Source organism: Dendropsophus ebraccatus, chromosome 10 (assembly GCF_027789765.1).
Source record: "Dendropsophus ebraccatus isolate aDenEbr1 chromosome 10, aDenEbr1.pat, whole genome shotgun sequence".
In the NCBI taxonomy this organism is placed as follows: Eukaryota; Metazoa; Chordata; class Amphibia; order Anura; family Hylidae; genus Dendropsophus; species Dendropsophus ebraccatus.
This window is the reverse complement of record NC_091463.1, coordinates 7,066,663-7,092,183: the sequence shown is the minus strand read 5'-3', so window position 1 is coordinate 7,092,183 and position 25,521 is coordinate 7,066,663. Positions and strand designations below refer to the sequence as shown.

General features: G+C 48.3%; 2 protein-coding genes across 3 annotated transcripts in view; one reads left to right on the top strand and one right to left on the bottom strand.

Moving 5' to 3' along the window:
- The window catches only part of GTF3C4 (general transcription factor IIIC subunit 4), a 660,517-nt gene that overhangs the window by 18,947 nt on the left and 616,049 nt on the right, over positions 1 to 25,521 (bottom strand). The gene's annotated exons all lie outside the window — the stretch shown is intronic.
- Positions 1 to 25,521, top strand: part of DDX31 (DEAD-box helicase 31) — a 45,185-nt gene that overhangs the window by 7,713 nt on the left and 11,951 nt on the right. The window contains exons 2-18 of one of the 2 annotated variants that reach the window (XM_069986496.1): positions 1,825 to 2,084; positions 2,657 to 2,732; positions 4,182 to 4,225; positions 4,437 to 4,507; positions 5,193 to 5,257; positions 5,429 to 5,473; positions 5,570 to 5,611; positions 5,941 to 6,005; positions 6,123 to 6,242; positions 6,336 to 6,442; positions 7,222 to 7,445; positions 8,242 to 8,391; positions 9,750 to 9,809; positions 16,061 to 16,111; positions 19,603 to 19,742; positions 20,425 to 20,500; positions 24,470 to 24,581. In XM_069986496.1, the coding sequence (XP_069842597.1) occupies positions 1,825 to 2,084; positions 2,657 to 2,732; positions 4,182 to 4,225; positions 4,437 to 4,507; positions 5,193 to 5,257; positions 5,429 to 5,473; positions 5,570 to 5,611; positions 5,941 to 6,005; positions 6,123 to 6,242; positions 6,336 to 6,442; positions 7,222 to 7,445; positions 8,242 to 8,391; positions 9,750 to 9,809; positions 16,061 to 16,111; positions 19,603 to 19,742; positions 20,425 to 20,500; positions 24,470 to 24,581 (1,708 nt within the window). Of the gene's footprint in view, positions 1 to 1,821; positions 2,085 to 2,656; positions 2,733 to 4,181; positions 4,226 to 4,436; positions 4,508 to 5,192; positions 5,258 to 5,428; positions 5,474 to 5,569; positions 5,612 to 5,940; positions 6,006 to 6,122; positions 6,243 to 6,335; positions 6,443 to 7,221; positions 7,446 to 8,241; positions 8,392 to 9,749; positions 9,810 to 16,060; positions 16,112 to 19,602; positions 19,743 to 20,424; positions 20,501 to 24,469; positions 24,582 to 25,521 lie in introns of both variants that reach the window. The other variant, XM_069986495.1, reaches the window with a different exon arrangement.

The following is a 25,521-nucleotide window of genomic DNA, read 5'->3' as shown; positions in this document are numbered from 1 at the left end:
CCCTGTATATACATGTACTGTATAGATGGAGTAGGGGGCCCTGTATATACATGTACTGTATAGATGGAGTAGGGGGTCCTGTATACATGTACTGTATAGATGGAGTAGGGGGTCCTGTATACATGTACTGTATAGATGGAGTAGGGGGTCCTGTATACATGTACTGTATAGATGGAGTAGGGGGTCCTGTATATACATGTACTGTATAGATGGAGTAGGGGGTCCTGTATATACATGTACTGTATAGATGGAGTAGGGGGTCCTGTATATACATGTACTGTATAGATGGAGTAGGGGGTCCTGTATATACATGTACTGTATAGATGGAGTAGGGGGTCCTGTATATACATGTACTGTATAGATGGAGTAGGGGGTCCTGTATATACATGTACTGTATAGATGGAGTAGGGGGTCCTGTATATACATGTACTGTATAGATGGAGTAGGGGGTCCTGTATATACATGTACTGTATAGATGGAGTAGGGGGTCCTGTATATACATGTACTGTATAGATGGAGTAGGGGGTCCTGTATATACATGTACTGTATAGATGGAGTAGGGGGTCCTGTATATACATGTACTGTATAGATGGAGTAGGGGGTCCTGTATATACATGTACTGTATAGATGGAGTAGGGACTCCTGTATATACATGTACTGTATAGATGGAGTAGGGGCTCCTGTATATACATGTACTGTATAGATGGAGTAGGGGCTCCTGTATATACATGTACTGTATAGATGGAGTAGGGGCTCCTGTATATACATGTACTGTATAGATGGAGTAGGGGCTCCTGTATATACATGTACTGTATAGTTGGAGTAGGGGGCCCTGTATATACATGTACTGTATAGATGGAGTAGGGGGTCCTGTATACATGTACTGTATAGATGGAGTAGGGGGTCCTGTATATACATGTACTGTATAGATGGAGTAGGGGGTCCTGTATATACATGTACTGTATAGATGGAGTAGGGGGTCCTGTATATACATGTACTGTATAGATGGAGTAGGGGGTCCTGTATACATGTACTGTATAGATGGAGTAGGGGGTCTACCAGTTATTACTGTGGATGTTGTGAGGCAGCTTCCCTAGCAACCATTGCTCCCTGTGAAAATGAAAGCAGTAATCCTATTGGTTGCTAAGGCTCCAACTGCCGTGTCTGCTGCAGCTAATTATATCACCTGTGTTTGCAGTGAGGAGATTTTCCCATTCATCTCTATGGGGCGCCTCTCTTTCCCCTCCCCCTCCCCTCCTGTACATCTGGCGGGGACGGGACCTTCGCAATAACCTTCCCGGGCACCCAATGTATCTGTGTGCCAAATTTGGGGTCAAACGGTTCAGGCGTTTGGAAGTCTATAGAGGACAGACAGACAGACAGAAGGACAGACAGACTTTGATTTTTATGATATAGATTTATATATATATATATATATATATATATATATATTTATGTGTGGGTGCCCGCCAGCTTAAGCTATGCTGCCCATGCATGATGGGAGTTGTAGTTGTATCAATGCAGGTTACATATCTCAGCATGTAGTCAGGGGATTGAGGGAACGTTCCCCAACCTGCTTCAGGAAAATCTGTCCTGATTTCTTTTACGGAAATTCTGATTTTCTGACCCATTGGGTTCTATGGAGCATGGGCACCTGTCAGGAGTTTTCCTGAAAGGTGTCTGTGCTGGAAAATAGGCCCCGGATGTTATAGAACATGCCCTATAATTGCCTTGAATTCTGGCATGGATGCCCCATAGAACCCTGTACGCCCCGGCACCCACCAGGTACTATAAAAAAAATTCTTCTTCCTCCATCTACAGCAGAAACGTAAGGAGTTAAAAAGAAAGTCCAGAGATGGCAGCGAGGAGCCTCCAGCAAAGCGTCTGCCGCCTCCAGCCAAGCGTCTACCTCCTCCAGCTCCTCCACAAATCCAGAGCAAAGAAAAACCCAACAAGAAAGACAGAGTTGAATCCTCGCCCAAGAAGGTGCCGGCCGGGAAGAGCGAAGAGCGTCCGAAGGGCCGGCCGACTATCAAGACGTCTTCTCTCTTCAAGAACAATCCAGAGCTTCCTGACATTGAGAGGTTAGATCATTTGTAAATTCTTAAAGGGGTACCCCGGTGGAATTTTTTTTAAAGGAACTGATATCAAGAAGCACTGTGTCGGACTGGAGAGAATAAACCACTTCCTGCAGGACATACAGCACCTGATAAGTACTGCATATTTTTAGTTTCAGTGATTTTCAGGTGATTAGAAAAAAAGAAAAAATTGCCCGAGTGCCCCTTTAAGCTGCTGATACAATGGGCCCCAAACAGAGATGTCTATAAGTAATTTGGTGCAGTGAGTGGTCTTCAGCACCAGTAGGGGGCGCAACACTAGGTTATAGACCCAACAATGGTTATTGCTACCGATCTATCACTCAGCTTTCCTCAGACTCTGAATGGGATATCTGTCTGCACTGTTACAGAGTTACAGGCCCGCTCTCCTGCTATGCCTTCTCCGTGTCAGTCTACACTATCATAAGTGCGGATAGTTCCCATCCAGTGGGTGCGGAAGGACGGTAGCATCCGGTATCTCGTGGTAATGGTATGGTGGTGGATCTGCGCCCGTTAGATGAGGTCTATGCGAATCCTTCCTGACATCTCTTTCCCTACAGATCAGAAGTAAAGCAGGTGCAGGAGAAAGTGTTCTCCTCGGATTCCTTCTCTGAGCTCGGACTGCACCCACATCTGGTGAGCAAATGGGAATCAGGCAATGGATGTAGCAGAGCTGAACGTGTCATCTATCGCTGATGTTACCATTAGATTAACTTTAAAGGGAATCTGTCACTAGGTGTGTGATACCTTAAATGAGGGCAGCATAAACTAGTGACAGAAATGCTGGACAGATCAGTGTATTACTTACCTCGTCCTTTTCAGCCGTTCTCATAATGTGCAGGAGAATAGGATTCTTGCCACACCCCTCCCCCGCCCTTCAACTGCTGATTGACAGTCAACTTCCTATACACAACATGGATAGATAACTGCCAATCAGCAGCTGGTGGGCGGAGTTTTCTGCTTCTCATGAATATTCAGGACTACTGGGCTCATTCACATAATGTCCATGTTATTCAGGAGGATGTCTGTGGATACAATGTAAGTGATACATCATTCTGTTCCGGTTCTCTGTCACTATATATATATATATATATATATATATATATATATATATATATATATATATATATATATATAATATATGACGGCATTAACCTACTGACAGTCTCTTTAATCTTGTGTTTACACTTTGCAGCCATTTTACTGCAGTTTACGGGATTGCTGTACGTCACAGGTGTATAAAGGAATCCCGTTAAACTGATACTAACATATACTGAGATGTACAGGAGCAGGTCCAGTCCCGGCTACTTTGGGGCCACTTCCCTCGTCCAGTCCCGGCTACTTTGGGGCCACTTCCCTCGTCCAGTCCCGGCTACTTTGGGGCCACTTCCCTCGTCCAGTCCCGGCTACTTTGGGGCCACTTCCCTAGTCCAGTCCCGGCTACTTTGGGGCCACTTCCCTCGTCCAGTCCCGGCTACTTTGGGGCCACTTCCCTCGTCCAGTCCCGGCTACTTTGGGGCCACTTCCCTAGTCCAGTCCCGGCTACTTTGGGGCCACTTCCCTAGTCCAGTCCCGGCTACTTTGGGGCCACTTCCCTAGTCCAGTCCCGGCTACTTTGGGGCCACTTCCATCGTCCAGTCCCGGCTACTTTGGGGCCACTTCCATCGTCCAGTCCCGGCTACTATGGGGCCCCTTCCCTCGTCCAGTCCTGGCTACTTTGGGGCCACTTCCCTCGTCCAGTCCTGGCTACTATGGGGCCCCTTCCCTGGACGAGGGAAGTGGCCGGGACTGGACGAGGGAAGTGGCCCCTGCATGCACACAGTTATTTAGCTGGACTCGGTAGTGCTGTGAGATAGAGGTCTGGGATCGGGAAGCATTGTGGTCACTGCCTGACTGGTGAACGGACTGGCTGAGCCGCTGTATGGACCCGGCCTAGCAGAATAATGGGACCTGACATAACATCTCATGTAAAAGCGCCCTAAAGTGACACACTTGGCTCTGCTACATCTCTCTGGTAAGGTGTACTTACCCAATGCTTCATTGTTTCTCTGCCTTATTTGTCCCCTATATTTCCTCCTCCTTTAGGTGTCCACCCTGACAACCGTCCTGGACGTGAGCAGAATGACCAGGTTGGTGCGGATTATATGACGTTATGTATCGCAGGGGCTCTTCCCATCTCTTACAGCGATGGTGTGTCGCTATCATATAACATCACTGTATGATGTAGGGGTGAGCGCGATCCTGGCAGAGCCAGTGTCACAGCCCGGCCCCCTCGGTGACATCACACTGGTGTCACCACAATGTTCACCTAGTAATGATGTCATTTATTCTTTCTGGCAGCGTTCAGAAAATGACGATCCCGGCCCTCCTGTCTGGAAGAGACGCCATGGTTCGGTCTCAGACTGGATCTGGTAGGTTTGGATTATTCCATTCATTGATGGGGAGGTCAGAGGCATGGCCATGGCCTCATACCTATTTTCAAGTGCAGCCCCCACCCCAAATCTGTTCATGTACTTCTGGTATGTTAAGTAGAGGGTAGAGGACCACCGATCCTGTTATTGGATCCCCTCTATAGGTGATAGAGGCTGAACCCCCAGACCTATGACTGGTGGGGGTCCCAGCACTCCCCTCCTATCCTGTAGATTAGCAGGAACTCCTCTTAAAGGGGTATTCCACTCAAACATAACTATAACCTTTGATATGTTGCTGCCCATGGTGAGAGTAACAATTCCTTCCATACTTGTTATCATCTATTCAGTCTCCCTCCCCCAGTTCTGAGCTGCTGCTTTTGTGCTGAAGACACTAAAATCTGGGTGTGAGCTTTTCTCTCTGTCTCCCCTTCTCCCCCCTCCCTTCTGAAACAGCTGATGTAAACAAGTCCCTGGCAGGCTTTATCTGCAACATTGTAGCTTCTTTAAAATGCTGGGAGTGTTAATCATAGTAAGTTAATCAGCAACTTGAATGAAGCCTATGGGACCAGCGTAGATGCGCCTGGCCCCCAGCGCCCGCGAACGGAGCCGAGCTGCAAAATCCGCGGCAAGTGATCCGCCAGAATTCCGTAGCGTGCATATACCCTAAATGTCTTATTCTCTGCAGGTAAAACTTTGGCGTATGGCGTCCCCCTGGTGCAGGGGCTGCAAGGAGTCACCCCGAAAATCCAGGTAATGATACAGACTCTATAGTGAGCGGCTGAGGAGCAGCTCACAGTCATCTTACAGCTACTCCACCCCCCAACATGTGTGGACACACCACAGGCTGGAGACCAGTGATCTGTAGTAATAAGTGTATGTCTCCGTAAAGGCCTAATAACACGATAATCTCCCTCCCAACAGCGCAGCGACGGACCCTACGCCCTCATCTTAGTCCCAACAAGAGAGGTAAGAAACCGTAGAGAGCGAGCCAGATAATAACCCAGCAGACGCAGTACTGTATATGTCTCATAACAGTCTTCTCTTACATCTTCTGTCTCTTAGTTGGCTCTACAGAGCTTCACCATCATCCAGAAGCTGCTGAAGGTCAGTGTGTAATATATTCTGTATTATACCCCAGAGCTGCACTCACTATTCTGCTGGTGGGGTCACTGTGTACATACATTACTGATCCTGAGTTACATCCTGTATTATACTTCAGAGCTGCACTCACTATTCTGCTGGTGGGGTCACTGTGTACGTACATTACTGATCATGTACTGATCCTGAGTTACATCCTGTATTATACCCCAGAGCTGCACTCACTATTCTGCTGGTGGGGTCACTGTGTACATACATTACATTACATTACTGATCCTTAGTTACATTCTGTATTATACTCCAGAGCTGCACTCACTATTCTTTCTGATTTGCAGCCGTTCACATGGATTGTGCCAGGAGTTCTGATGGGTGGAGAGAAGAGGAAGTCGGAGAAGGCCAGGTACTGTTATTTCTGGTATTCTGATATGTAATTGGTTGTGTTGACTTCATGACAATGTGGCCTCTAGATGGCGCTGTGTCTTTATAGGCAGCATTCTGCATTGTTTCCTATGTGCAGGTTACGGAAGGGCATTAATATTCTGATCTCCACTCCGGGGAGATTGGTCGATCACGTCCGCAGCACTCAGAGCATTCACTTCCGTCACCTCTGCTGGCTGATAGTGGACGAGGCGGACAGGTAAGTGGCGCCCTCTGTGGACATCGTCCCTCTTCCCACAGTCACAAGACGTTGCTCATAGAGTTTCCTGTACTCCCCTTGTCCTTTTTGTAGGATCCTGGACCTTGGGTTTGAGAAAGATCTGACGACTATCCTGAACGCGCTGAACTCCCAGAGCGAGCGGCGGCAGAACGTCCTCCTGTCAGCAACCCTAACCCAAGGTGAGCGATACTGTGTGCCAAGCCAGGGTATCTAATCCTATTATGTGATACAGTCTCCCAAGCCAGAGTATCTAATCCTATCATGTAATACTGTCTCCCAAGCCAGGGTATCTAATCCTATTATGTGATACTGTCTCCCAAGCCAGGGTATCTAATCCTATTATGTGATACTGTCTCCCAAGCCAGAGTATCTAATCCTATCATGTAATACTGTCTCCCAAGCTAGGGTATCTAATCCTTTCATGTAATACTGTCTCCCAAGCCAGAGTGTACCATGTTGCCAACGTTAAGGCGTCATAGATGTGCGGCCAATTTTTCCTTTTTTTCTAATCCTATCATGTGATACTGTCTCCCAAGCAGAGTATCTAATCCTATCATGTGATACTGTGTGATACTGTCTCCCAAGCCAGTGTATCTAATCATATCACGTTACTATGCGATACTGTCTCCCAAGCCAGGGTATCTAATCCTATAACATGTTACTATGTGATACTGTCTTCTAAGCCAGTGTATCTAATCCTATCATGTGATACTGTCTCCTGAACTGAATATCTGCCTCTCCTGTAGGATTCTACCTGCTGAGCTGCAGTATCTAAGCCTATTGTGTGATATAATCTGCTTAGCTACTGTATCCAAGCCTCTTGTATGATACTGCCTGCTTAGCTTGGATGTCTGTAATGCGTGCTATTGCTTACTGAGCTGGTGTATCTAAGCCTATCCTGTGTGATACCTGACTACGCCTCCCATCATGTCGTTGTCTGATGATTCTTGTTGCTCAGGGGTGGTCCGGCTGGCTGACATCAGTTTACATGACCCCATCAGTGTGACGGTGACAGAAGATTCCACCGATGAGGTGAACACAAGATCCAAGATGGAGCAGATGGAGGTGGACGCGGGCACGCCGGGCTTTGCTGTGCCAGAGAGGCTGTGCCAGCATGTGGTGGTGGTTCCCAGTAAGCTGAAGCTGGTCACACTGTCCGCCTTCATACTGGGGAAATGGAAGGTAAGCGGAGTCCTTCTTATCACATGTGACCACTATAGAGCTCTGTACCTGCATCTACCTGTACAGACAGGAGTCATGTGGGAGGAGCATACAGCACATGTGACCACTATAGAGCTCTGTACCTGCATCTACCTGTACAGACAGAAGTCATGTGGGAGGAGCATACAGCACATGTGACCACCATAGAGCTCTGTACCTGCATCTACCTGTACAGACAGGAGTCATGTGGGAGGAGCATATAGCACATGTGACCACCATAGAGCTCTGTACCTGCATCTACCTGTACAGACAGGAGTCATGTGGGAGGAGCATACAGCACATGTGACCACCATAGAGCTCTGTACCTGCATCTACCTGTACAGACAGGAGTCATGTGGGAGGAGCATATAGCACATGTGACCACCATAGAGCTCTGTACCTGCATCTACCTGTACAGACAGGAGTCATGTGGGAGGAGCATACAGCACATGTGACCACCATAGAGCTCTGTACCTGCATCTACCTGTACAGACAGGAGTCATGTGGGAGGAGCATATAGCACATGTGACCACCATAGAGCTCTGTACCTGCATCTACCTGTACAGACAGGAGTCATGTGGGAGGAGCATACAGCACATGTGACCACCATAGAGCTCTGTACCTGCATCTACCTGTACAGACAGGAGTCATGTGGGAGGAGCATACAGCACATGTGACCACCATTAGCGCTCCATACCTGCATCTATCTGTACAGACAGTATATCGGGGGGCTTTGTGTATCGGGGTCGGCTCCTCTGACGTCTCTTTCTTATTCCAGTGTAATCCAAAACCAAAGATGATCGTCTTCTTCCCGAGCTGTGAGCTGGTGGAGTTCCATCACACCCTCCTGAGCCGCGTCCTGCCCCTACCCCACCCCAACAAAGACCGGGGGGTGATGCTGCGACTACACGGGAGCATGGACCAAGAGGTAGAAGAGAGAGTGGCACCCCCAGTGTCGTCCTGTCCCCTAAGTGTCACTATCCTCCTCCATCCTCCTCACAGTAGCAGCAGCCTCCCGGCCTCCTCCATCCTCCTCACAGTAGCAGCAGCCTCCCGGCCTCCTCCATCCTCCTCACAGTAGCAGCAGCCTCCCGGCCTCCTCCATCCTCCTCACAGTAGCAGCAGCCTCCCGGCCTCCTCCATCCTCCTCACAGTAGCAGCAGCCTCCCGTCCTCCTCCATCCTCCTCACATTAGCAGCAGCCTCCCGGCCTCCTCCATCCTCCTCACATTAGCAGCAGCCTCCCGGCCTCCTCCATCCTCCTCACAGTAGCAGCAGCCTCCCGGCCTCCTCCGTCCTCCTCACAGTAGCAGCAGCCTCCCAGCCTCCTCCATCCTCCTCACAGTAGCAGCAGCCTCCCGGCCTCCTCCATCCTCCTCACAGTAGCAGCAGCCTCCCAGCCTCCTCCATCCTCCTCACAGTAGCAGCAGCCTCCCAGCCTCCTCCATCCTCCTCACAGTAGCAGCAGCCTCCCGGCCTCCTCCATTCTCCTCACAGTAGCAGCAGCCTCCCGGCCTCCTCCATCCTCCTCACATTAGCAGCAGCCTCCCGGCCTCCTCCATCCTCCTCACAGTAGCAGCAGCCTCCCGGCCTCCTCCCTCCTCCATGCTGCTCGCTGCCACCTGAGGGTCTTTATTTGGGATAATCTTCTCCTGCGCAGCTGTTCTCGCCCGTTTGCTGCCTCCCAGGGAGGGTGAGGTGTGAGGCCAATTAGTTCCTGATGTCCTCACATTAGGAGCTTTAATGGAACTAAATAGGAGCCCCCAGATGGCGGCACTCCGGCTCACACTGGATACAAATTAATAGTATCCGCAGTGCTGCCCTGTTATTATAAGACCCCTCCCCCCCGCTCCGTGCAGGGATAATGCCTCCCCCGCTCTGTGCAGGGACACTGCCGGCCCCCTCCCCCGCTCTGTGCAGGGACACTGCCGGCCCCCTCCCCCTGCTCTGTGCAGGGACACTGCCGGCCCCCTCCCCCGCTCTGTGCAGGGACACTGCCGGCCCCCTCCCCCGCTCTGTGCAGGGACACTGCCGGCCCCCTCCCCCTGCTCTGTGCAGGGACACTGCCGGCCCCCTCCCCCGCTCTGTGCAGGGACACTGCCGGCCCCCTCCCCCGCTCTGTGCAGGGACACTGCCGGCCCCCTCCCCGACTTTATTCTCATCAGACCCTATGATAGATTTGGGAGAGCTGTCAGGGGAATGACAACCCTCAGAGGAGGTGAGGAGAGGGTCGTGTGGTTGTCACCCAGCTATGTTTTCACTGGACTCTCTGTATTCTGGATTATAGGAGCGGACAGACGTTTTCCAGCAGTTCACTGCAGCCCGGGCCGGGATACTACTGTGCACGGTGAGTAGGCATACTATTACAGGGCATGCTGGGAGTTGTAGTTTTGCAACAATTTAAAAGCCGCAGATTAGGGATCACTGCCCCAGAGAACTTGCATGTGCAGTGATGTATATTGTACACCATGGGGGCATGCTGGGAGTTTTACTGTTGCAACATCTGTAATGTCACCGCTTTAGAAACAGTGACTTAACAAACTCCGGAAGTGTATATCCTTAGCATTGTATAGATGGGATTTCCCAGCATACATCTGGGCTCCTGTATAGTAATCCTACATACAGTTACTGCCCCCTAGTCCTTAGCATTGTATAGATGGGATTTCCCAGCATACATCTGGGCTCCTGTATAGTAATCCTACATACAGTTACTGCCCCCTAGTCCTTAGCATTGTATAGATGGGATTTCCCAGCATACATCTGGGCTCCTGTATAGTAATCCTACATACAGTTACTGCCTCCTAATTCTTAGCATTGTATAGATGGGATTTCCCAGCATACATCTGGGCTCCTGTATACAGTTACTGCCTCCTAATTCTTAGCATTGTATAGATGGGATTTCCCAGCATACATCTGGGCTCCTGTATAGTAATCCTACATACAGTTACTGCCCCCTAGTCCTTAGCATTGTATAGATGGGATTTCCCAGCATACATTTGGGCTCCTGTATAGTAATCCTACATACAGTTACTGCCCCCTAGTCCTTAGCATTGTATAGATGGGATTTCCCAGCATACATCTGGGCTCCTGTATAGTAATCCTACATACAGTTACTGCCCCCTAATTCTTAGCATTGTATAGATGGGATTTCCCAGCATACATCTGGGCTCCTGTATAGTAGTGATGCACCGAAATATCGATACTAATATCGATATTCGGGGCAAAAAAACTGTTCGGTACCAGGATTTCCTGGTATCAATACTTTATGTTAAGATGTGCAATAGCGCAGCTTAACATAGAGTATAGTGCAGAGAACACGGCCGGCGGCTATCTGAGCGCCGGCCGTGTTCTCTGTGTGCTCCCCACCCCCCGCGCGGCTCACCAACTCCTTCTCCATGCTGCCCGGTCCCGGTGTCATCTCTCTCCCCCGCGCTGCTCACCAACTCACCAGCTTCTGCTCCATCTCCATGCTGCCCGGTCAAGCAGGTCAGTGAGCCAACGTGCCACAGCACATGTGTCACGGCCGGGGGTTGACCCCACACTACCCACTGGCCGACCCCTGTTCTGCAACCAGCGGGGTCCGTCCGGGTATGGCATGCCGTTGTCACTATGGAGCGGTATTCATACTGGGCTGTGCTCCGTTGTGACTCCCGGCCCCCGCAGCCTCCTCACTACGGGACAATCTCTAAAGCCATCGGCTACTGTGTATGGAGCGGCTCGGATGCTGCTGAGTGCTGACACTTCACAGCGGCATCTACACAGTTACACCGGCTATTTAACTGTGTAGATGCCGCTGTGTCAGCAGCATCCGAGCCACTCCGTACGCAGCAGCCGATGGCTTTAGAGATTGTCCTGTAGTGAGGAGGCTGCGGCCTGTGTGCGGGGGTCGGGAGTCACAGCGGAGCGGGGAGGGAGGGGGGAGTGACGCCGGGACCGGGCAGCATGGAGCAGGAGGTGAAGGTTCTGCTCCACTACAACTATTACTATCCCCAATGTACTATACTAGTGCTGGGTCAGCACCAGTATAGTATGTTGGGGACAGTAGTTGTATGGCTAACACATAACACTAGTATAGCATGTTGGGGGTAGTAGTTGTATAGCTGCGTGTCAGCCATACAACTACAACCCCCAATATACTATACTTGTTTTATGTGTCAGCCATACAACTACAACCCCCAATATACTATACTTGTTTTATGTGTCAGCCATACTAGTACCCACAACATACTATACTGTGCATCTGCCTTACTACTACCCCCAACCTACTATACTGTGCATCTGCCATACTAGTACCCACAACATACTATACTGTGCATCTGCCTTTCTTCTACTCCCAACCTACTATACTGTGCATCTGCCATACTACTACTACCCCCAACCTACTATACTGTGCATCTGCCATACTACTACTACCCCCAACCTACTATACTGCGTGTCAGCCATACAACTACTACCCCCGACCTACTATACTGCGTGTCAGCCATACAACTACTACCCCTGACCTACTATACTGCGTGTCAGCCATACTACCTTCCCAATCTCGCACAGTAAACAGTGTTCAAAGCTGCAAATCATTGCGCACTAAAAAAAGACTCGAAAAAACTACAAAATACTAAACTTTTGTAACATTTGTACAGTGTAAGTTGTAAATTAAAATGAAAATACAGTCATACCTTGGTTTAAGAGTAACTTGGTTTAAGAGCGTTTTGGTTTAAGAGCTCACAGTTTTTCAAAATTGTGACTTGGTTTAAGAGCATTGCTTTGGTTTAAGAGCTCCCAGTACTTGGCTGGAGGTGGAGTGGGGGAGGGGCATGGTCTGCATAGCGGGGTCTACAGCCCTGTACTCTGACCCTGGGAGTCTCCCTCACCTTCCACATAGCAGATCCACTTCAGGCTGGGGCTTACATCAGGGGACAGGACTGTGGGGGTAATCTCTCCATAGCTGTAACCCTTCTCTCCCCGGACAGAGATGCTGCATGTATGTGCCCACATCTGTCCTGCTCATTCCTTCCTGCTCCCTGCAGTCTCTGTCCGCCCTTGTGTTTCCCATCCTCTCCATTACTGTACAGTAACTTATAATATCACATATTCTGCTGTTTCTAGATGTTTGTTTCATCTGTTTTACATGTTATTCAGAATGATAAATATTTATTTTTGGGGGTGTGGAACCAATTGTCTGCATTTCTATGATTTTCTATGGGAAAATTTGCTTTGGTTAAAGAGTGGATTTGGATTACAAGCGCCGTCCTGGAACGAATTATGCTTGTAATCCAAGGCACCGCTGTATATTGTACCATTGTAATAGTACCGACCTGAAGAATATAGATAACATGTCAGCTATGTTACATAGTGAACATTGGGGAGCGTTATATCTGCAGTTGGGGGGGTGGCGCATTATATTGAATCATTATGGGGGGGGGGGGGGGCGTTATACGCCAAGTATCGAAATGGTATTAAGTATCGAAATAAAAAAGTTGGTATTGGTATCGAACTCAAAATTCTGGTATCGTGACATCCCTACTGTATAGTAATCCTACATACAGTTACTGCCCCCTAGTCCTTAGCATTGTATAGATGGGATTTCCCAGCATACATCTGGGCTCCTGTATAGTAATCCTACATACAGTTACTGCCCCCTAGTCCTTAGCATTGTATAGATGGATTTCCCAGCATACATCTGGGCTCCTGTATAGTAATCCTACATACAGTTACTGCCCCCTAGTCCTTAGCATTGTATAGATGGGATTTCCCAGCATACATCTGGGCTCCTGTATAGTAATCCTACATACAGTTACTGCCCCCTAGTCCTTAGCATTGTATAGATGGGATTTCCCAGCATACATCTGGGCTCCTGTATAGTAATCCTACATACAGTTACTGCCCCCTAGTCCTTAGCATTGTATAGATGGGATTTCCCAGCATACATCTGGGCTCCCGTATAGTAATCCTACATACAGTTACTGCCCCCTAGTCCTTAGCATTGTATAGATGGGATTTCCCAGCATACATCTGGGCTCCTGTATAGTAATCCTAAATACAGTCTACCCCCTCAGACCTTGTATAGACCTTGGAGGAGGGTGGACACCCCTGCTTCAGCAGTTGTCAGGTGGCAGCGCCCCCTCCTGGTGCCCGGCCCTCGTATGCCCTTCATCTCCCCTCCACTGGCAGTTTAATATCCTTTCTTTGCGGCCCTGGCACGGTTCAGCGGCAGCCAGTTTGTGATGGGCATCGTACGGCGGCCAGCCTGCTGCACGCTACAGAAGGCAGTGCAATTAGCTACCTAATCGTGGCAGCTGCTGATCGGAGAACGTGTGAAGCTCGGAGCGTCCTACCCACCGCCAACTTGTAAATTACAACCATCTAGAGTAATTAGTGCCGAAAACGGCTTATCCGGGAGGGGGGCGGAGCGCCGGTTAACCACTTCAGGGCCGCGACACATGGTGGGTCGGGTATATGGTCCGGCCGCAGTGACACGCCGAAGTCACGGATATTCTTAGCAAGTCGGACGTGGGCGCCTGGTGAGTCGGTGACTTGACTGCTGTAGCCCAGACTTAGTTCTGCTTGCCTGAGCTTCCTCCGCCAGCCCTGGACGGCACAGATGGAAGTCAGCTTGCTCAGGTGCCCGCCTGTCAGCCGGATTAAAATGACTCATTTATTTACCGTGGAAGCACACCCAGTATGGCAGCTAGCGGGAGAAATGGAGGCAGCCGTCCCGCCCTTTCCGTCCTGCCAAAAGTCATTATTGCGAGCGCAGAGAGGCCTCAGCGGGGGAGGGACCCCCGCTGTGACGGCGACAGATTGGGCTGAGTAATATAGTCAGGCTGAGCCGAGCACAGGAGGCCAAGACTCTTGGCTGGAGGCACCAGAATATGGCAACACGAGTTAACGTGGCTGAGTAAACAGCAAAACATTTTCTAAATGACCTTTTTGCTTCCCCCCCCCCCCCCCCCCCCCCCCCCCCCCCCCCCCCCCTCACCGCCTCCTCCTCCTCCTCCGATGCCACAGTGAAGATGAGCTGTAGGTAGGCGCCACGCCAGGAACACGCAAGGTGGATGCACTCACTTCTGCTGCAGTCTGGGGTTACATTGCAGGGAGGTCTGCACTCCGGTGACTGAGAGCCGCGTCCTTCCTGCTCGTGGTACCCTTCAGCTCAGATACTGTCATGGCTGCATGTAATTACCTGTGTTATATGAGTTATGCCGCCATGTTATATCACTACAGCCCTGCCCCCCATGTTATATCACTACAGCCCTGCCCCCCATGTTATATCACATCGCTACAGCCCTGCCCCCCATGTTATATCACATCGCTACAGCCCTGCCCCCCGTGTTATATCACTACAGCCCTGCCCCCCGTGTTATATCACTACAGCCCTGCCCCCCGTGTTATATCACTACAGCCCTGCCCCCCGTGTTATATCACTACAGCCCTGCCCCCCGTGTTATATCACTACAGCCCTGCCCCCCGTGTTATATCACTACAGCCCTGCACCCCATATTATATCACTACAGCCCTGCCCCCCGTGTTATATCACTACAGCCCTGCACCCCATATTATATCACTACAGCCCTGCCCCCCATGTTATATCACTACAGCCCTGCCCCCCGTGTTATATCACTACAGCCCTGCCCCCCGTGTTATATCACTCCAGCCCTGCACCCCATATTATATCACTCCAGCCCTGCACCCCATATTATATCACTCCAGCCCTGCACCCCATATTATATCACTACAGCCCTGCACCCCATATTATATCACTACAGCCCTGCCCCCCATATTATATCACTACAGCCCTGCCCCCCGTGTTATATCACTACAGCCCTGCACCCCATATTATATCACTACAGCCCTGCCCCCCGTGTTATATCACTACAGCCCTGCCCCCCGTGTTATATCACTACAGCCCTGCACCCCATATTATATCACTACAGCCCTGCCCCCCGTGTTATATCACTACAGCCCTGCACCCCATATTATATCACTACAGCCCTGCCCCCATATTATATCACTACAGCCCTGCACCCCATATTATATCACTACAGCCCTGCCCCCCATGTTATATCACATCACTACAGCCCAGCCCCCCATGTTATATCGCTACAGCCCTGCCCCCATGTTATATCACATCGCTACAGCCCTGCCCCCCATATTATATCGCTACAGCCCTGCCCCCCCGTGTTATATCACTACAGCCCTGCCCCCCGTGTTATATCACTACAGCCCTGCCCCCATGTTATATCACATCGCTACAGCCCTGCCCACCATGTTATATCGCTACAGCCCTGCCCCCCATATTATATCACTACAGCCCTGCCCCCCATGTTATATCACATCGCTACAGCCCTGCCCACCATGTTATATCACTACAGCCCTGCCCCCCGTGTTATATCACTACAGCCCTGCCCCCCGTGTTATATCACTATAGCCCTGCCCCCCATGTTATATCACTATAGCCCCGCCCCCCATGTTATATCACTACAGCCCTTCCCCCCATGTTATATCACTACAGCCCCGCCCCCATCTCCTCCTGTAATATACATTTGTCCCCGTTACTTGTATATTTGAGCCCTTTCCACCGTTTCCTCCTCCTTCTTTCAGGATGTCGCTGCTCGGGGACTGGATCTGCCTCAGGTGACCTGGATTGTACAGGTGAGTCCCCTCCCCTCTGTCCCCCCTCTCTCTACCTCCCGTCTCTGCTGTCTCACTGCTGGACCAGTAACACAACACTTCTCATCTCTCCTGAAATACTCTGTGCTACTAGGAAGGGGACTTTTTCAGCTATGAATCTGTCCCTACGCCCTATAACATGACCCAGGGGAGCAAAGACCCCTGCCTCCTCCCCCTCTCCAGGATCAGCACGCTCCTCCTCTGAAATCCTCTGTGCTGCTGTGGCTTATCTCACAATAGGACTCTACTATCTCCATAAATGCAATGGGTATACTAGGGGAAGCAATTGTTTATTCTCTGCAGAATAGATAGAGAAGGAGCTGAAGCTTCTCATAAGAGGAGACGTCCCCCTGTATATATTGGTGCTGGCAGGTGACCATGATCCCGCGTGTAGGTATATACAAACATCTCAGTTGTATATACGCCCCGGTCTCGCCCCGATTCCCTCATCAAGATTGCTGAGCTTGCCCGGTGTCACCTACCCATCCGTCTGCTCAGCGGTGTCTCTGAGAATAGATGCAAGCAGGCTAACAATGAGCCGGGGAGCGGGGTGAGAGGGAGAGAGCGGCGGCAGAGGACAGCTTCTCGGGAGATCGGGCCCATTAGCTCCACATCTAGCATGCATTTTGTCTTCACATGTCAGAGCGCAGCGTTCCCCTGACAGCCACATCTGAACACATCCTTCTTTTCTAGTGTTAAGGAGCTGCACTGGCATCTGATATATTCCTCATGGGTTGCTGGGAAAGGCCGGGCTCTGTGTTATATGTGGGGTAATTAGGGCTCCGAGAATTCATCCCAACAATACGTCATTCACCGCGCGCTCATCTCTCCCTGTCAAGATATCCGGCAGTCGCGGATTCAAGTTATGGAGCGGAGGCTGAAATATGTCTGTCTGTGTCTTACTCTGTCTGCACAGCCCAGGAGTAGAGATGGGGCACGTCTGAGAAATGATCATGTCAGTCAGATTGAGAAACTTATCGCAATGATGAGATGTCTGTGGCCATAAGTATTGCGGTACTAGAGGAGAATGCAAGAAAATACTGCCGTGTATAGTGCAGGACTGTGAAACTGCCCCCTATGTACAAGAATGTGACTACTATAATACTGCTCCTATATACAGCAATATAACTACTATAATACTGCTCCTATATACAGGAATATAACTACTATAATACTGCTCCTATATACAGGAATATAACTACTATAATACTGCTCCTATATACAGGAATATAACTACTATAATACTGCTCCTATATACAGGAATATAACTACTATAATACTGCTCCTATATACAAGAATATACTACTATAATACTGCTCCTATATACAGAGATATAACTACTATAATACTGCTCCTATATACAGGAATATAACTACTGTAATACTGCTCCTATATACAGGAATATAACTACTATAATACTGCTCCTATATACAGGAATATAACTACTATAATACTGCTCCTATATACAGGAATATAACTACTATAATGTGGCTCAGGGAAGAAACAGAGTGCTGCACATCACACCTATGGCTGATACTAGTGCCGCTTGGCTAAATAAAAAACACATCAGAATTTTGTGTATGAATTGATCAAGCCATACTGCCCCATGTACCTCGTGCCGGTATCTGATACACATGGGTCCCTACACTAAGTCCACACCGTGCCAGTCAGTGGCCACCAACCCCGCAGGCGTGCACAGCCAGGGAACGGGGGCCATGGGACGGCCCTGCGACCCCCATGCCACAGGACCAGACCCAAAAACACCACACCAGAACCCGGCCAGCACCGCCGGCGGAGAAGGTCGCCCCCAAGCAGCACAAGTCTGGATAAGGTATTGCGCTCACCATAGCTGCAGCAAACAGAATGGGAAAAAAACAGGAGGGATTAAAACCATGTGCACTCAGGTGTCTCCTGCTAATTGCGGTCATGTGGGTCTCACCAGGAGGAGTGAATTCTGATGTGTTTTTTATTTAGCCAAGCGGCACTAGTATCAGCCATAGGTGTGATGTGCAGCACTCTGTTTCTTCCCTGAGCCACATTTTGTTTCTCTCTTTTCTCCGTGTTTTGCACTCCTCCTGGTGAGACCCACATGACCGCAATTAGCAGGAGACACCTGAGTGCACATGGTTTTAATCCCTCCTGTTTTTTTCCCATTCTGTTTGCTGCAGCTATGGTGAGCGCAATACCTTATCCAGACTTGTGCTGCTTGGGGGCGACCTTCTCCGCCGGCGGTGCTGGCCGGGTTCTGGTGTGGTGTTTTTGGGTCTGGTCCTGTGGCATGGGGGTCGCAGGGCCGTCCCATGGCCCCCGTTCCCTGGCTGTGCACGCCTGCGGGGTTGGTGGCCACTGACTGGCACGGTGTGGACTTAGTGTAGGGACCCATGTGTATCAGATACCGGCACGAGGTACATGGGGCAGTATGGCTTGATCAATTCATACACAAAATTCTGATGTGTTTTTTATTTAGCCAAGCGGCACTAGTATCAGCCATAGGTGTGATGTGCAGCACTCTGTTTCTTCCCTGAGCCACATAACTACTATAATACTGCTCCCTATATACAGGAATATAACTACTATAATACTGCTCCTATATACAGGAATATAACTACTATAATACTGCTCCTATATACAGGAATATAACTACTATAATACTGCTCCTATATACAAGAATATCACTACTATAATACTGCTCCTATATACAAGAATACAACTACTATAATACTGCTCCTATATACAGGAATATAACTACTATAATACTGCTCCTATATACAGGAATATAACTACTATAATACAGCTCCTATATACAGGAATATAACTACTATAATACTGCTCCTTTATACAGGAATATAACTACTATAATACTGCTCCTATATACAGGAATATAACTACTATAATACTGCTCCTATATACAGGAATATAACTACTATAATACTGCTCCTATATACAGGAATATAACTACTATAATACTGCTCCTATATACAGGAATATAACTACTATAATACTGCTCCTCTATACAGGAATATAACTACTATAATACTGCTCCTATATACAAGAATATCACTACTATAATACTGCCCCCTATATACAGGAATATAACTACTATAATACTGCTCCTATATACAGGAATATAACTACTATAATACAGCTCCTATATACAGGAATATAACTACTATAATACTGCTCCTTTATACAGGAATATAACTACTATAATACTGCTCCTATATACAGGAATATAACTACTATAATACTGCTCCTATATACAGGAATATAACTACTATAATACTGCTCCTATATACAGGAATATACTACTATAATACTGCTCCTATATACAGGGATATAACTACTATAATACTGCTCCCTATATACGGGGATATAACTACTATAATGCTGCCCCCTAGGGATGCACTGATATGCTGCCACTATTTATGTATATATTCTTGCTGTGTAATATGTGTACTCTCTCCCTACCACAGTACAGCGCTCCAGCTTCTGCTGCAGAGTATATACATCGTGTTGGTCGGACCGCCAGGCTGGGCGCCCATGGCAGCAGTCTGCTCATCCTCATCCCATCAGAGGCAGAATACATTCAGACTTTACGGAATCACAAGATCAGGTGAGAGAAATAATTAAAGGGCACTCTGTCTTTAAATCAACTGGTCTCAGAAAGTTATACAGATTTGTAATTTACTTCTATGTAAAAATCTCTAGTCTTCTAGTACTTATCAGCTGCTGTATGCCCTGCAGGAAGTGGTGTATTCTCTCTAGTCTGACACAGTGCTCTCTGCTGCCACCTCTGTCCATGTCAGGAACTGTCCAGAGCAGCAGCAAATCCCCCATAGAAAACCTCTCATGCTCTGGACAGTTCCTGACATGGACAGAGGTGGCAGCAGAGAGCACTGTGTCAGACTGGAAATAACACACCATTTCCTGCAGGGCATACAGCAGCTGATAAGTACTAGAAGACAGGAGATTTTTACATAGAAGTAAATTACAAATCCATATAACTTTGTGTCACCAGTTGATTTATGGGTATATTCCCCTCCGGAGTGCCCCCATAAGTTGTGGTTAGCAGTACCACTGGTGAAGGCTTTCTCGTCTTATCGGTATATTATATAGTGGAGCAGCCCCTCTGCCCAGCAATGTGCGCCCACTGTCGGCCATGTTGGTTGTGGCAGTTGTCACCCTCCTCCATACAGTAGTGGCGGCCTTATGTATCTTAGTATTGTTACAGCTTCTCTGATTGGCCGAGTGTTATTATTGTTCTCTTCCTCATGGAATTCTCTTCTCTTTTGCAGCATCTCAGAGATGAAGATGGAGGAGATCCTGTCCAACCTGCTGCTGGAGGACTTCCTGATTATCAACCGAGGGAAGGTGAGAGGCCATACCAGCAGAATAGTGAGTGCAGCTCTGCAGTATAAGGCTATGTTCACACAGCATATTTTTTCGTATTTCTACGGCCGTTGCTGCCGATTGCAACAATGACGGTAGTTAATTTGAAAAAATACTTTGTCTATGAGATCCTGGCCGGAGCGTATACACATAGAAATTATATACATACACATAGTATACGCTCTGGCCAGGATCCCTAGCGGCGCCGCAAACAACTGATATGTCAGTTTTCTGCGGCCGCTATTCAGTGAATAGCGGCCGTAAAAACCCTGTCAGTGCACACTATGGAGCGAGCGGCTCCGGCCGTGGGAAGTGGGAAGTTCTGATGCAGGCGCACGCTAATGCGCCCGCATCAGAACTCTACGGCCATAAAGATCATCTGGCCGATACTGCAGTACCAGCCGGGATGATGATTTTAGAGACCGGACGTTCTTTGACCCGGCTGGGTCACGGAACGGCTGGTCTCTTACCACTTGTGAACATGGCCTAATACAGGATGTAACGCAGGATCAGTAATGTATATACACAGTGACCCCACCAGCAGAATAGTGAGTGCAGCTCTGGAGGATAATACAGGATGTAACTCAGGATCAGTAATGTAACGTATGTACACAGTGACCCCACCAGCAGAATAGTGAGTGCAGCTCTGGGGTATAATACAGGATGTAACTCAGGATCCGTAATGTATGTACACAGTGACCCCACCAGCAGAATAGTGAGTGCAGCTCTGGAGTATAATACAGCATGTAACTCAGGATCAGTAATGTGTGTACACAGTGACCCCACCAGCAGAATAGTGAGTGCAGCTCTGGAGTATAATACAGCATGTAACTCAGGATCAGTAATGTAATGTATGTACACAGTGACCCCACCAGCAGAATAGTGAGTGCAGCTCTGGAGTATAATACAGGATGGAACTCAGGATCAGTAATGTATGTACACAGTGACCCCACCAGCAGAATAGTGAGTGCAGCTCTGGAGTATAATGCCGGATGGAACTCAGGATCAGTAATGTATGTACACAGTGACCTCTACAGCAGAATAGTGAGTGCAGCTCTGGAGTATAATGCCGGATGGAACTCAGGATCAGTAATGTATGTACACAGTGACCCCACCAGCAGAATAGTGAGTGCAGCTCTGGAGTACAATACAGGATGGAACTCAGGATCAGTAATGTATGTACACAGTGACCCCACCAGCAGAATAGTGAGTGCAGCTCTGGAGTATAATGCCGGATGGTTGGCACTCATGAAGCATCTGCTTCCCGCCTTTAGAAGGTAATATGGGGTCTGGGACTATATAGAACATGTCAGGTAGGATGATGGGGCCGTCCACACGCCATATAGACGTCGCTACGTAGTGTCCGTTCTCTGTATCCCCGTATATCTGACCCCTCCTCTGTGTGCTATATATATATATATATATATATATATATATATATATATATATATATATATATATATATGTATATGTGTGTATATTACAGTATATAGCGTCCAGGACTCAGCGCTCCCAGTGAAGCAGGTGGAATAAGAAGCTGTTACTTCAGGAGAGTCTGGCTGAGCAGCCGCATCCCCCTCCTCCCCCTCCTCCCTTTGTAATATATTGTCATATTATCACTAATCCCCTGGCAGTTGTGACATTGAGACAAGTCATCTGTCACTTAAGATTGAGCGCTCTTTAATTTCCTCGGCGCTCTCGCAGCAGGGCAGGCTTCAATTTGAGGTCTTTATTGGAATTGGTGAGGACTCTCTCGCCTTTTGCTGCCGATCTCGGATCTATTCTGAGCCCTGTTACAGAGAGTCTACAGTAACCAGCCGGGGGATTGAGCCGGGGCTTGGGCTCTGTTTATTTAACGCTTTAGCCGGATTCCTCCCCCCCGCTCACACGGCCCCCGGCCGGCCGGCTTTCCAATATTACTTTACACAAGTGTTGTGTTCACACACAGAGACCCCCGTTACCTCTCACCCCGCTCCCCTCTCCCCCATCCCCTCTCTTCTCATTAATCTGAAGATGTTAACAGGATGGGGGGGAGGGGGGAGATGGTGGCGCAGGAGCCGGATTACTTTTTCGTATTTCCTGCGTTATTAAAGTGCTTTAGTTTTAATATCGGTGGATGGCGTCCACCTGGGGAGACGCAGAACCCGCACAGTTTTGCATTAATATTAAAAAAAATAATAATAAAAATGAGACAGGAAAAAAGTTACATTGAATGCGGGACTTAAAGGGATAGTCACCCGCGAGCGGTGGGAGGAGGAGGAGGGGGGGGGGATACAGTGTGCAGGGGATGAAGCTTTTATGATTTCATTATGGTATAGGGGAGGCGTTCAGGCGTCCGTACGATCAACGTATGATCAGGGGTCCTATATCTGATTGCTGTCAGTGAATGGGAACATTGTTCTTCATATCTGAAGACATCAATCCAGACCAGCTCTCCATCTGCTGCTAAACTACAACTCCCAGCATGCCCTGACAGTCCTGTGGCCTTCCACTGTTACATAACTACAACTCCCAGCATGCCCTGACAGTCCTGTTGCTCTCCAGCTCTGGTAGAACTACAACTCCCAACATATCCTGACAGTCCCTTAGGCCTTCAACTGGTTCAGAACCACACTGCTAAGCATGACCAGAGAGCTTGGTTCTTAATCTGCTGCAGAACTACAACCATCAGCATGCCCTGACAGTTCTGTGACACTTCAGCTGTTTTAGAACTACAATGCTGAGCATGACCAGACAGCATGGCTGCCCAGCTGTTAGGGAACTACAACTCCTAACATGACCTGAAAGTCCTCTGACCCTACAAATTTATACAAAACAACAACTCCCAGCATGCCCTGATATCCCTGTGGCTTCCACTGTTTCAGAACTACAATGCTGAGCATGACCAGATAGCATGGCTCTCCACTGGTTACAGAACTACAACTCCCATCATACCCTGATAGCCTTGTTGATTTCCAGCTGTTCCTAAACTACAATTTCCAGCATGCCCTGAAAGCCTAGGGCTGTGAGTTGTAGTTTTGGCGATCTCTGGTCTACACCAATATGAACCTATTGAATGCTGGTGGGGGAGGTTTCAAATTAACTGGTGTCAGAAAGTTATACAGATTTGTAATTTACTTCTATTAAACAATCTCCAGTCTTCCAATATTTATTAGCTGATGTATGTCCTGCAGGAAGTGGTGGATTCTCTCCAGTCTGACACAGTGCTCTCTGCTGCCACCTCTGTCCATGTCAGGAACTGTCCAGAGCAGGAGAGGTTTTCTATGGGGATTTGCTGCTGCTCTGGACAGTTCCTGACATGGACAGAGGTGGCAGCAGAGAGCACTGTGTCAGACTGGAGAGAATCCACCACTTCATGCAGGACATACAGCAGCTGATAAGTACTGGAAGACTGGAGATTTTTTTTTTTTTTTTATAGAAGTAAATTACAAATCTCTGGCACTTTCTGACACCAGTTGATTTGAAAGAAAAAAAATTTGATGAACAATCCCTTTAAGTCAGGCTAAGAGTTGTTCTGCCACGGGTTGGGCCCTCTGCTCTAGACAATGCTCTGTGAGCTTCAGGCTGAGAACATTGTAACTTGCATCTGATTCTGATTTATCACAGCTGAAGGTTTGTTTCAAAACTACAATTCCCATCATCCCTGGAGAGAGACAGCTGTAGCATCAGCTGTGCAGGGATGATGGGAATTGTAGTTTTGGTTGGTGAGTTTGATGAGAGCCTGGCAGGGAAGGGGTTACTGCGGTCTCAGGAGCGCCCCCTCCTCCTCCCAGCCTTTTATTACACTGTAATTTCTCTTCTTTTCCCATTAATATTGGAAGGATTACCCCCGCCGCCCGGGACCATCGCTCGCTCATTATACTCTTATTAAATCTCTCCTAAACGCCATTATTATTCACCCACCTCAGGCTGCAGCTGTTACTGTAACCCCCTCTCCTTTTATCCCCCCAGAGGAGCCACCCAGCCCACCCCCAGGCCGTACAGGAGAGGGCCACCGTCTTACAGACCAAGTTTGAAGACTACGTACACACCAACGCCGAGACGTCACTATCCGCCAAGAAGGGTGAGGATGGTATACCTGTAATATAGTCACATCCAGAGGGGGCAGTTTTTTCCCCATTCTGTTTGCTGCAGCTATGGTGAGCGCAATACCTCATCCAGATTTGTGCTGTTTGGGGGCGACCTTCTCCGCCGGCGGTGCTGGCCGGGTTCTGGTGTGGTGTTTTTGGGTCTGGTCCTGTGGCATGGGGGTCGCAGGGCCGTCCCATGGCCCCCGTTCCCTGACTGTGCACGCCTGCGGGGTTGGTGGCCACTGACTGGCACGGTGTGGACTTAGTGTAGGGACCCATGTGTATCAGATACCGGCACGAGGTACATGGGGCAGTATGGCTTGATCAATTCATACACAAAATTCTGATGTGTTTTTTATTTAGCCTAGCGGCACTAGTATCAGCCATAGGTGTGAGGTGCAGCACTCTGTTTCTTCCCTGAACCGCATTATAGTAGTTATATTCCTGTATATAGGAGCAGTATTATAGTAGGTATATTCCTGTATATAGGAGCAGTATTATAGTAGTATATACCTGTATATAGGAGCAGTATTATAGTAGTTATATTCCTGTATATAGGAGCAGTATTATAGTTGTTATATTCCTGTATATAGGAGCAGTATTATAGTAGTTATATTCCTGTATATAGGAGCAGTATTATAGTAGTATATTCTTGTATATAGAGGCAGTATTATAGTAGTTATATCCTTGTATATAGGAGCAGTATTATAGTAGTTATATTCTTGTATATAGGAGGCAGTATTATAGTAGTATATTCTTGTATATAGAGGCAGTATTATAGTAGTATATTCTTGTATATAGAGGCAGTATTATAGTAGTTATATCCTTGTATATAGGAGCAGTATTATAGTAGTTATATTCTTGTATATAGGGAGCAGTATTATAGTAGTTATATTCCTGTATATAGGAGCAGTATTATAGTAGTTATATTCC